Source organism: Oryctolagus cuniculus, chromosome 6 (genome assembly GCF_964237555.1).
Source record: "Oryctolagus cuniculus chromosome 6, mOryCun1.1, whole genome shotgun sequence".
Taxonomy (NCBI): Eukaryota; Metazoa; Chordata; class Mammalia; order Lagomorpha; family Leporidae; genus Oryctolagus; species Oryctolagus cuniculus.
Window position 1 is genome coordinate 37,858,739 of NC_091437.1, and position 12,075 is coordinate 37,870,813.

The 12,075-nt window shown below is 61.2% G+C and overlaps 1 protein-coding gene across 5 annotated transcripts in view; it reads left to right on the plus strand.

The window, feature by feature from the left end:
• Positions 1-12,075, plus strand: part of SYNPO (synaptopodin) — a 50,523-nt gene that overhangs the window by 17,187 nt on the left and 21,261 nt on the right. For 3 of the 5 annotated variants that reach the window (XM_051843525.2, XM_070076321.1, XM_070076322.1), the window contains exon 2: positions 485-1,057. In XM_051843525.2, coding sequence (XP_051699485.2) covers positions 667-1,057 — 391 coding nt within the window. In that variant the 5' untranslated portion in view covers positions 485-666. Of the gene's footprint in view, positions 1-484; positions 1,058-5,853; positions 6,066-9,885; positions 9,993-12,075 lie in introns of those variants that run through there. The other 2 variants (XM_070076324.1, XM_070076323.1) reach the window with 2 other exon arrangements.

Here is a 12,075-nt window from a genome sequence, read left to right on the forward strand (position 1 = left end):
CCCCCCACTTGGGGGTCCCTGTTCCCAGTCTTGTGTCTTGTGCGCCACTGTTCCCGTGATTGATTGCTGTGGAGTATGTACCTTTGGTGCGGCCTGAGAGAATTCCTCTGAGGTGGTGCTCGGATAAGTACTTTTAAATACTTGGTGCTGTATTGAATGTGCACTGGGAGAAAAATGACTTCACACAACACACTTGTGGTTTTCCTGCAATTATTGCTTCAGATAAGTTTAAAGTAACCAAAGTAAGTTATTTAAAGTTGATTGAAGGGAAATTAGTAAGCAAATAAAGTGTCAGGTAGCATCAGGATATGGTGAAATCCTGGAATGTTGAATAACACTTCCCTGTGGAAGTGTGGCACCTGTGCCCCAAACCCCAGGCAAGTTCTCAGGGTCACCTGGTGGTGTGGGGGGGGGGGGGTCTCAGAAGTTCAGCCGGGACCCGCAGTGAGCGTCTCACGTGCTATTTCTCCCCCGCCCCATGCAGAGTGATTGCCTTGAAGACACAGCATACACCCGAGACAGGTGCAGAAGCACTCACCTTCCCAGCTGGAGCTCACCTGACTGCCAACCAGTGGACGGAGGTGAAGGGGCAGAGAGGCAGAGGAGGCCTCCAGGAGGAGACACGGGCCCTGGAGCTCCTCCGCATCTCTAAGGAGAGGCCGCGCCATGCTGGACCCCCACCTCCCACCTCCGCCCCTCGGGCCCACGGAAGCCAGGCCTACCCCCTGTGCCTTCCGGATCCCGGATGGGAGCTACAGGTGTCTGGCTCTGGAGGCCGAGGAGAGCAGCAGTGAGGAGGGCCTGCTGGGAGATGCAGCGCTCACGGACCCAGAGGAGGAGGAGGCGGCCGGCAGCAGTGGGGACTGCCGAGCTGCCCGAGGGGCGCCACAGCTGCCCGGCGCCCTGAGCATCCAGCTGCCCAGCTGCTCCAGGGAGCCGCAAGGAGGGCCCCGGTGTGACGACAGGGGCAGCCGGGACTGGGACGTGGTGAAGGCTCGGAAGGTGATGACAAACAACTCCAGCTCTGGCCCTGGGCCCAGGGTGGCCCCGAAACCAGGTAAGCTTGTATCCATTCTCCCCTAGCCTGTCGGAGTCACGGGGGTACCCCGGGAGCCTTCCCGCTGGGGCTTCTGCAATGTGAAAGCAGCCATCAGGGTCCCCTGGGCACGCCCAGGTGAACAGCTGGGGTGAGACAGGAGAGGCGGGGAGACTGCTCCCGGCTGTGCCATGGTTGCCAGGGAGGGGCCATGAGCTGGCTCTGAGGAAAGCCGCAGTATCTCTCCCGGCTAAGAAAGAGGTCATCTCTCGTTCTCATCTGCACTTTAGTCGTTGGTGGTAACGAGTGTCCGAACAACTGAAGGGGTAGCATGCTCTCCCATAGAACATGGGGCCCAGTGCCGGACAAAACAGACCCAGCCACTGCGCCGGGGAGCTGACCCAGTAGGGTGAAGCCTTCCATCCAAGTCCACCTGCCCACATTACAGGTGGGGCAAACGAGATCCAGCGTGAGGAAGAGTCTGGCCCCAGGTCACTCTGCAGGGCGGGGGCCGGGCTGGCCCCAGTTTAGAGATGGCAAAGGCAGAGCTCTTGTCGCGGGGGCTGCTGTGAGCGCCGACGCCAGCGTGTGTGGGGAGGGGAGTGGCTGGGGAAGAGCTCCTGCGCCGCCCGGAAGGAAGGAAGGGGTGACGATCGCGTTCCCGCAGGCGTCTGGAGTCTGCAGAGCAGGGAGACCCACGCTGATTCACCTCCACCGCCGGCCATGGAAATGCTGAAGTGGGTCCAGATGGGGAGGACGTGATGCAGGCCATGCTCGGCTCAGGCGGGAGCTGCTGCCAGCAGACCCCGGGGGTGCAGGGCGCGTGGGGGACACGGTGCCGTGAGGGCTTGTGCGTCAGGAAACTGAAGGAACGCTTCACTCCTCTGCAGGCGTCTCTGACGCCCCGGCTGGCATCCCACCAGCCTGTCCGCCCACGCTGCTCTCTGAAATAATTGTCTCCAGGCTCTGATCACCCACCGCGGCCACTGTTCCCTGGGAGCTTGGGTCACACTGGGAGTGGGGCAGCAGCACAGCGGGGTCTTCCGGAAGAAGGACCTCCCCCAGGGAGGTCCAGTTGTCTCGGTCCTCACTGCAGAGGACTTGGGGTCCCGGGACGCACCCCCTTCCTGCTGCAGACTGCAGCTGAGCATCAGGAGCCCTGGGTGCTGGTTCTAGACCCAGGGCTGACCCGGCAACCCTAGCAACTGTCTTTCCCTTGGGGAGCTTCAGTTTCTTTACCTTCGAAGATGAATAGAAACATGAGCCCTGTCTGTGTCACAGAGCTGCTGAGGAGTAGCCGTGGCCTGAGGAGTGGCCGTGTTGGGACATTTCAGAGTCATCCGGCAGGTGTGTGAGGGACACGATGATAATTCACACGGTCGTCATCTCAGCGGCAGTGACTGCTGCGACTGGTGAGCCCTTAGGCACGTGCTAAGCCCACTGTGCTGAGCGTCACATGCATCGTTTCATTGTATCCCAGCAGTCCCCGCACAGGGATCAATGCCTCCATTCTACAGATGAGAAGATGGAGGCTCAGGGACTCTCAGTGCCTTCTGCAAGGAGCACGACCAGCAGGCTGCTGTCATTGTGTGGTGTTCTGGGGACCCCCAGGCCTGTGCTCCAGCTGCCACACCATTCTGGACCTGGGCACCTGCTGGCGGGGGGGGGGGGGGATGAGAGAGCAGAGGAGAAAGGACTGTTGGCACTGGTCCCCATTTTACAGGTGAGGCAACTGAGAGGCAGAGATGGAAGTTCTCTGCCCGAGGCCACTAAAGTCAGGGCCGGAGCGGAGACAGGGACCCTGTTCTTGCTGCCGTGAACCGTCTGGGGCATTCTGCTCTTTCATGTGCAGCCAGCTGGTCCTCTGAGGTTCTCAACATTGCTGGGGACAGAGGGGTAGGGAGTGACTTAGGGAGGGTGGACTGGGCAGGGGGTGGATGCAGGCAGGAAGCTGTCAGGCAGGATGGCCAAGATCCGGGTGGGCTTTAGTCAGAGCCTTGGGAAAGGGAGTGGCCAGAGACGCGGAGGGGCCGCCAGCTTATTAGTGGATTAGGGCTCCCTTTGGAGGCTTCCTCCCATCGTGGCCAGGGGATTAGGAGCGTCTTCCCGCAACTCTACCTGCCTCTCAAGCGCACTCCTGGGAGCTTCCAGGACACGTCACGGCATCTTCTGCCTTTGGCACTCAGAGGTCTTTGGGGCAAGGGGGCACTGCTGCCATTTCTCTCAATCCTGAGTACCAGCTGTGCAAGGTGCGACAGGGTCCTTGGCAGGCTGGGGGGAGCAGGGGCTGTGGAGAGATGAGGTGGGCAGCAGCCTGCAGCTCTCAAGTTTCTTGCCATCAGCTGCTGCCAATTCGAGAGAGGCGTAGGAAGCAAAGTGTAATTTGGGGCTCATCAGCAGGCCTCAGCAGCACTGGCTGGTCCACAGCCCACCAAGAGAGCCCCATGCCATGGCTGGTCTCTCCTGCAGATCCTGGGCTGGTCACAGCTGGCAGGGCCCCTCGAGAGTGTCATATGGTTAAAGACTATAGAGCCCAGAGACAGCAACCAATTAATCCAGAGTCGCACAGCACGTTGTTGCAAAGCTAGAGCTGGAACCTGGGCATCCGCCTCGCAGGTCAGCTGCCAGGCATTGTGCTAAATGGTTTGGGTGGGTTCGTTTAGCCCGTCATCTGAACAGCCCTAGCAGGGGCCCATTTTTCTTACCTCCTACAGATGAGGAAACTAAGGCATTTGCGTTGAAGGGAACTGTCAGTCTCCCGGCTCCAGGTGGCGGAGCCCAGAGTTGCACCTGAGAGGTCTGGGCCCATGCTTTCCACCACCCTCTCCCTGCCTGTCTCCATGGAGACGAGGCAGCAGGCTGTTCTTCCACCCACCTGGGCCTGGGAAAAGGTTGCTCAGGCTTTGGGGGTTGGTGTGGCTGCTGCTGAGCCACACTCTATCCCCCCCTAAGATGTGCTGGGGAGACTGGGGACCCATTTGTTATTGGGGGCGGTGGCATGCCGAGGGTCCAGAAACCTTTCCCACTCGTGTGGCCACTGCTCCACTGCTCTGGGGCGGGGCCGGCTCCCCAGATGAGCCACGGTGATCTTGATGAGGCCCAGGGGCCCGCACCCATGTTAAGCACTGACAGTGGTTGCTGAGCCAAGGCTGAGACCCCTGCCCCTCAGGGTTGTGACATGGGAGCCGTCCTCACAGCACAGCGATCGTGATGGGGGGTGATGGTGAGGAGCGCTGCTCATAGGCTGCCATACACCTCGCTGTGCACTGACACGCTTTGACATGCATCCATAAACGTGTGTGCACAATACACGCCAACACGCACACATGTAAGGCTAAACACAGCCCTGTGCAATCGGTAGACACTGCCTACCCGAAGACCCCTTCACCCAGGCACACCTATCATACACAGACACACGTCTCAGACTGGCCTGCAGAGCTGCAGTCCCACCTGCGTGCCCTTTCTCATACAAACACACGCACTCCGCTCCGTGGACACAGGTTGTGGCTTTTCTCCATGTTCTTGTGCCACACACCTACACTTGGAAAGCCGTCTGCGTACATGCAGCCTCTGCTCCAGGCAGACCCACTCTCGCACAGCCACTGCCACACACCTACGTGCAGCCTGAACCGCTCGCTCTCCTCCGCTCTCTTCCCCATGTCTTTCTCTTTCATACCCACCCACGCAGTCAGCCCAGGCTCTCGCTCTCCTCGCCTCTCACCCACACACTTTGCTTCCTGGCTTCCCACAGGCTGGGCTGCAGACACTTGGAGCACATGTTCTGTCAGGGCAGGCAATGCCTTGCCTGGCACCAGGCCCCAGGGGTCCCCCTTCTTGCGGCCCCACCCCAGCACAATGGGGACAAGAGCAGCCACGGAGTCCAAGCTGTTCTCTGAGGCCCGTGCAGCTGGGCAGCAGGAGGGGAGTGGCCAGTGTGGGTCTGTCCCCTCTGTCACCTGATTTCTTGCACCCCAAGCCCACCCGTTGGAGGTTGGGGACCAGGGATGTCCCCAAAGCAAGCCACCTGTAGGCCAGTGTTTCAGAGAACTTAGGGTGGGGTGGGCTTGCATCAGCACATTCCTGACTTCCAATAGCAGAAGGCTAAACACACAGTTCTTGCTATAGGAGGCAGATGAGAGCAGAGCCAGCCTGGTGGAAGGGGCCAGAGCTGGGGGAAGTCAGTGAAAACCCAGGGGAGCATTTTCCCCAGAGTGGGTCTGCCTCACCATTGCCGGTGTGCCAGGTGCCTGTTAGGTGTTGTTTCCAAGACCTTCTTCCCAGGAGGGGTGCTGGGTGGGTAGCAGCATCACCACCCTACCCAGCGTGCCCACTGTCCACTGCCCGGTTGAGCGCATGTGAATGGCCTTAAGTTAAAGGAGAGGGTGGGGAAGGGAGTGTGGGAGAGGCCACTGTGAGGGCCACCCCCATCCGTCCCCCTTTGCTTAAGTGCTGGGGTGGGGGGAACAGAGCCCGGGGCACTGTCTCTGGGAGGCAGGTGGCGGATGGGGTGAGAGATGGTCTCAGCTGTAGGCACAAGGTCCAGAATCAGATATAAGGGGTGAAAAGACGGAGGGGGTGAGATAGGCGGCCAGACAGTTCGATGGAAGGACCTAGAGCTACAGAAAATGATGAAGAATCAGAGAGGGAGAGAGCCAGGAATGAGGACACGAGGCACAGCGAGAGGATAGAAGGGGATGGGGGACCCGCGTGAAGACCAAGGCGGGTGAGCGGAGGGAGCCGCACCCCCCGAGGGCCGGGCGGGGCGGGGCGCGGGCGGGGCGGCGCTAGGGCCCCGGGGAGCCCGCGGCGGCAGCAGCTCTCCAGCCCGCCCGCCCCGCGCTGCCCGCTCCGGCTTCGGCTTCGCGTCCCGGGCCCGAGCAGCCCTCGAGCCGGTGGTGGCGGCGGCGAGGAGGGGGCGTCGGACACGGAGCCGGCGCGGGGCGGGGGTGCCGGGGCTTACTGAGCGGCGCGGCCAGGTGAGCCGAGGCGGCGGCGCCCGGAGTGTGGGGACCGCTCGCCGCGGCTGGAGGTGAGTGAGGGGCGCCGGCCCCCAGGGGTGCGGGCAGCGCAGGAGCCGTGCCCTGTCTCACCTGCGCAGTTCCCGGCGCCGCCCGGGAGAAGGTGGCACCGCTGGGCTCCAGCCCATGAATGCTGGGTGACCTTGGCCACGTCTCCTCTACACTCTGGGCCTCAGTTTCCCCAGCTGTCCAGGGAGGGGCAAGAAGGACCCCAGGGCCCTGGAGCAGTTCCGGAGCCGGAGACAGCCGTACCGCGGGCAGCGCCTCCCCCGGGGCTGCGTGGGCGCTCCGCCGGTGGGTCGCGGGGGTCCTGACTCACCGAGGGACAGCGGCCCCCAGCCCGCGATGGGGAAGGTTGGGTCGGCTGGACCCAGGGACACGGCGGGCTGGGCTCTGCCGGGGCTGACCAACACAGGCGGCCGTGGTGGCAGCGGGAACGGCCTGTGCTGGACTCGCGCCTCCGCTTCCCGCGGGCGGGCGGGCGGGCGGCGGAGCACCGGTTCTGTCTGTGTGGCCAGGGCCGGGAGGAGGGGGGCCTGCGGGACGCAGAAGGGACAGGGTCGTGGCCCACGAGGACCACCGGCCAGACCCCGCCTGGAGAGGTCGAGGCCCTTGCTGAGCACCGCCTGCGAGAGGGAAAGTCCGAAGCTGTCCCCGTGAGAGTCTCAGCGCACCCTTCTGTTGCTCCATTTGCTGAGGCGAGCGAGGGGCTACCAGATGACATGGGCAGGCATGGGGCAGCATCCGGCCGGGCGGGAGCTCTTCGAGGATCCTGGGAAAGGGCTCCTCCCTCCCCCACCGCAGTCCAGGCTATGGATTATTCTGGATGGGACCAGGGGACCGCCTGTGTTCCATGAGTGGTTGAAAGCAGTGGGCGCCCCTGTGGCCACCCGCCCGCCCCCCACCCCGCCCCAATCCCAGCTGCAGGTGGCACTGGAATGAGCCTGCCTGCTGTGTGATCTTGGAGCAAGCCCTTGCTGTCTCACGCTCCCAGTGCCCGGGTTGGTGGGAGGCACAGTTGGAGGGTGCCCTGCCCCTGTCACATGGGGAGGTGGAGGGTGAGAGAGGATGCTCTTGGGAGGACCTGAGGGCACTGGCCTTGGTCCCGAGTTGGAGTTGGGTTAGACCCACGAGCTGCAGCTGGTGATTTGCTGCCCATCCCATCAGTCATCTAGGGGTAGGACGAGACCCTCAAGGGAGTTGCAAGTGTCCCATTTGCTTGATGCCCCCCCCCCCCCCCCGCCATGAAATCTTGTGCTGGTTTCTCCACCTGTACAGCCAGGTGGGTGGGCTAGGAACACTTTAGTTTGACTTCAAGAACCTTCTCCCAGGCCAGTTGTTTGTTACTGTGCTCCCCTGGCTTATAGTCACGCTCCCCCCCCCCCACCACCACCACTTGCTTTCTCTCTGCTGTTGCTGTGGCTTCAGCATTCACGGGGTTAAAAATGAGGCTGTTAACTCCTTCCCTCCCTTGTGGGTGATGGCCCTTCTCCACTCCCTTCCCCTAAGGTGAAAGAAACAAAAACCAAAGTAAACCAGTGGCATCCAGGTCCCGCAGATCACCCAGCCTGTTGTACCTGCTGAGCTGGGAAGGCGAAGGCGCAGGGGGTCTGGGAGGAAGATGGCTGAAGCCTCCAGCCTGGGGGAGAGCTGGCCCTGGAGCATCTGGAGAGGGGGCAGCACAACAGGGCCGTTTCTGTGTGCCCCTCCTCCCCTCCCTAGTGGTGCCCCTGGCTAGGGTCGAGCTGGGGCTCTCTGAGCCCACTTCACAGCCTTAGGGGTTGAGCCGGCTGGACAGGCGGGCGGGAGGGAGTCTGCGAGTTCTCTCCCACCAGAGGGAAAGCACCTCCAGGCCTAGGCACACCTTTTCCTTCAGGGCAGCTCCCAGGCCTCCAGACATGAGCTCACTGGAGCTGCTGATGCCAGGAAGGGAGGCTCAAGGGGAAGCAGGCAGAGCTGCCCAGATAGGAGCGCCGCGGGCCCTGGGGAAGCACAGGGAGTTCTGTGGGTGGGGACCTGCAGGCTGTGGCCCCCGTGTAGTGAAGAGGCAGGAGTCAGTGGCAGGGCTGCCCCTGTGCACCTGCCGCAGGACCTTGGGTGAATCTCTCACTCTGGCTAACAGCAGAAACTGGGTGGGCATTTGGAAACTGGGATTCCAGTGGAGAATAAGACATATAGACAGGGCCCTGGCCTCAAGCAGTTTGTGTTTTAATTAAGGAGACAACCAAGAAAGAAAAAAAAGAAACAAATCAGCAAGATCATTGCAAGTGTTTAGATGAAGAGTTTAGATAGTGTTTAGGTGGGGGCTGCTTTGGGCTGGTGGCAAGGGAGAACCTCTCAGCAGGAGATGGTGGAGTCAGGGAATGGCGGAGGCTTCCTGGAAGAGGCATGGGGATCTGAAGAGTGGGGGAATCTGGCTGGGGAAAAGGGTGAGGGGCAGTCTCAGCTGAGGCTACAGGGTGGGGGTGGGGACTGGGGGCGGCATCCCCGAGGTCTGCAGACTGCAAACCCCAAGGGGCTCTGCTTGAGATCTGGTCAGGGGTGAGGACAAGGCCACTGTTGAGTTAGGCCACTGTGCTGTGAGTTCAGCCTGCTTTGTGGGCAGCCCCTGGATGCCGGGGACTGCGTTGCTGCCCAGTGTCCACACGCCATAGCCTCCAGGCCCGTCATTCCAGAGGCTTACAAAAGCCCTCTCTCTGAAATGAAATCGCTACCAAGTGGCTGCTGCCTGGAATGCCATGTCCTGGCTTCATCTTTTCCAGTTGGTAAGGCGGCCTGGTGTGGAGCTGTGCTGACCCTGCCCTGCCCTGGCCGGCCCTGCCCCCCAGTCCCCCAGCTTCTGCAAGTGGGGCTCCACACAAGTGCTGTGGTCGGGCCCCTGGCCTCCCTTCCTGGCTAACCAGCAGATCTTGAGCATGTTATGTAACCTCTCCAGGCTTATAAAACAGAAATGATAAAAACCTCTGTCTTGTACTGTGGTTCTGACAATTAAATGCTAAGATGATAAACACTAAAAATAATGAGCTCCTACGTGTTAATAGTATTATCATGTTTTGATCTGTGTTAAAATGGCAGCTCTTGGAGACACAATTCTCGCTCAGGACTCACCCCCAGTCTCAGTATGCATCACTTTTTGACATTTGGCCAGGAGGGGGTTTTGCTGGTGGGAGGGTGGGCGTGTGCGCAGTGGGACGTGGCGTGGATTGGCTCCAGGGAGGGATGCTGGAAGTCTGGGCTTAGCTACCCGGCTGCTGCCTCGGGCTGGACCCCAGGCTTCAGCTTGGAGCTGCGGGGACAGGCTAAGGCTGCTGAGGGTCTGCGGGAATCATGAGTGTCAAGGAACTTGGGGGACACCAGCAGAAGTTGGGGAGGGGCAGGGTGGGGGAGCCCTGTCTCAGGACGGTGGGCTGGCCCACGCCTCTTACATCCCATCCCTCAGAAGAAAGTGGGCACCCAGAGTGGTCCCGACCAAAGCCACCTTTCTCGAACAATAGTTGTTTCTGGTTACTACGTGGCCAGGAGCATTCTACATTCTTGACATGTCCACAGCCCGTGAGGTCAGCCCTGTTGTCATCACCATCTGATAGGCCGGGCGCCGGGCACAGAGGGGTCCGGTTGAGTGAGCTGCTGAGGCTGCACGGTTGGTGAGTGATACGTTCAGACCCGGTCGGCCTGTGTGTGCCAGGGAGTGAGAGGGCCACGCCCCTGCCCCAGGATCGCAGCCTTCTGACCTGGTCCTCATCACTCCTGTCCCTCAGGCCCTGGGGTCTGGGGCTCTGAGGCTGGTCCTGGGACCAGTTCAGCCTCCTTTCTTTCCTCCCCTCTTCCCAGGAGCAGATCAGGAACCCCAGGAGCCCTGGGAAGTTCTGCCAGCGCCTGAGGGGCGGAGAGTGAGTGGATCCCGGTGCTTCAAGGGGAGTGAGCTCCCAGGCAGCCTGGTAGGCCCTCATCAGTGCACACAGTGGGGAAACTGAGGCCAGAGAGTGGAGGGCAGGACAAGGTCACATGAGCAAGGGGGAGCCATTCTTCCCCAGGCCTCCTGCCCTGCCTTCTGGGCTGTTAGGTACTTGTGGGCTCCAGGGGAGGATGGGACATTAGGGACCCTCGCACCCATCCCTGAGGGGGTCCTAATAACAGCTAGGACACAATTCCTGGTATGGGACTCTGTGGGAGGCACGTGGGGGCGGGGGATGGGGAGGACGCTGATTGAAAGCTAGTCACGCGCACAGGGAATGAGCATGCCACCGCCCAGTGCGAGCCAGTTGGCTCCCCCATGCCCAGCTGCCAGGCCCCACTCAGGTCTCCCGCCGAGGCCCCACCCACCGCGCCTGGCTCTGGGCCTGAAGCTTCATGCTCCCAGCCACCCTCCTCCCCCTCCTCCCCCTGCCCAGCCTCCGGGCAGATGGTGCTGTTGCTGAGCTTGGGTGGGTCTGAGCCCAGCTGCTGGCCTTGAGCTATGCCAGTGGGGTCAGCATCATCACACACACTGTGCGGCTTGAATGGGATTCTGCTCTCCGGGCCTCTGGCAGTGACAGGGCTGGCAAGTGAGGCTCTTTGCAGCGCTCAAAGCTTTTCCAGATTGCTGCTCTCATTTAGGCCTGACCTCCAGAGCTGGAGACGCGGCTCAGAGAGGCCGCTCAGCTGGGGTGTGGCAGAGCAGAGGCCTAGACCCAGGCATCTCGCAGTTAGAGTTCTGTACGCCCTCCCTAGAGTGAGCGAGCCCTAGGTGTCGGGGCATGGACATAGCTGAGGTCCCCGCCATGCAGAGGCAGGACAAACTGACAGTCAAACCAACACTGCTGGGATGACAAATCTGACAGGTGCCTGGAGGGGCAGGAGAGGGGGCTCTGGCCAGGGAATGTGGCCTCTGAGGGCCCCCTGAGGCTTGCCAACAGCCAAGAAGGATGAGAAGGGCAGTTAGGCTGAAAGGTGGTAAGAAGAATGGGCTGTAGGAGCAGCCAGTGCAAAGGCCCTGAGGTGAAGAAGTACTTAGCAAGCTGTCAAGCACTTGAAGGGCCTCTGAGGGCCCCCTGAGGCTTGCCAACAGCCAAGAAGGATGAGAAGAGCAATCAGGCTGAAAGGTGGTAAGAAGAATGGGCTGTAGGAGCAGCCAGTGCAAAGGCCCTGAGGTGAAGAAGTACTTAGCAAGCTGTCGAGCACTTGAAGGGCCAGTGTGGCTGGTGCGGGGAGGGTGAGGCCCCAGAAGGAGTGCTATCGTGTGGGCGCATGGTTCTGGTCGCACATGTTCCTGGCGCTGGTCTTGCCTCCTTCTTCTCTGGGGTGGGCATCCACCCTGAGAATGCTGTCAGTGGCTCTCCGTGCTGCCCTGGCCACTTCTGGGGGCTGTGTGGATGCAGAGGCCATGGGGCCCCATCTCTGTTCCTGGAGCTTGTTTGCATTTTAGTTTCACTCCCCCCCCGCCCCACACCAGCCCTGTGTCTGGCCTCTGAGGTGAGTTGTGACCCACAGACACAATCCCCCATCTCCCTCACCCCTGCTCAGGCCTGGGAGGACTTGCGTGTGGGTGGAAGGCTGTAGTCACTCATGCTGAGTGTCTCTGGTCAGGTGAATTGTTATGTCGCTGGGTCCCTTGTGTGGGTCTAGACCCCAGGAGGTTCCGTGTTTGGCTGAGCCAGGCCTGCCCCCCGAACTACCTGGCCCCTGCTGCCCTCCAGGCACCTCCATTCACCCCTGTTCAGCCCTGGGATGGCCGTGGCAGGGGCGGGGCGGGGCGGGGGTGGTGCTTCCTGAGCCCATCTCTGCTGTGTGCTCTTGGGCTCATCCCTTTCCCTGTTTGGGCCTCAGTCTCCGTGTCTGTATGCTAGGACATGCCCTGGTTTTCCTGGCCAGCGTCACCCAGAGCCTAGTTAGGGACGCAGACCCCCAGGCCCACCGCCACCTGCAGAATCAGCAGTGTGCATCCTAGCGGCATCCTGAGTGGTTCCTGCATACAGGAAAGCATGGGAAGTTGTGCGAGGGGCTGGCCACTTCTAAACTTGAAAAAGGAAATAAGTCATAGAC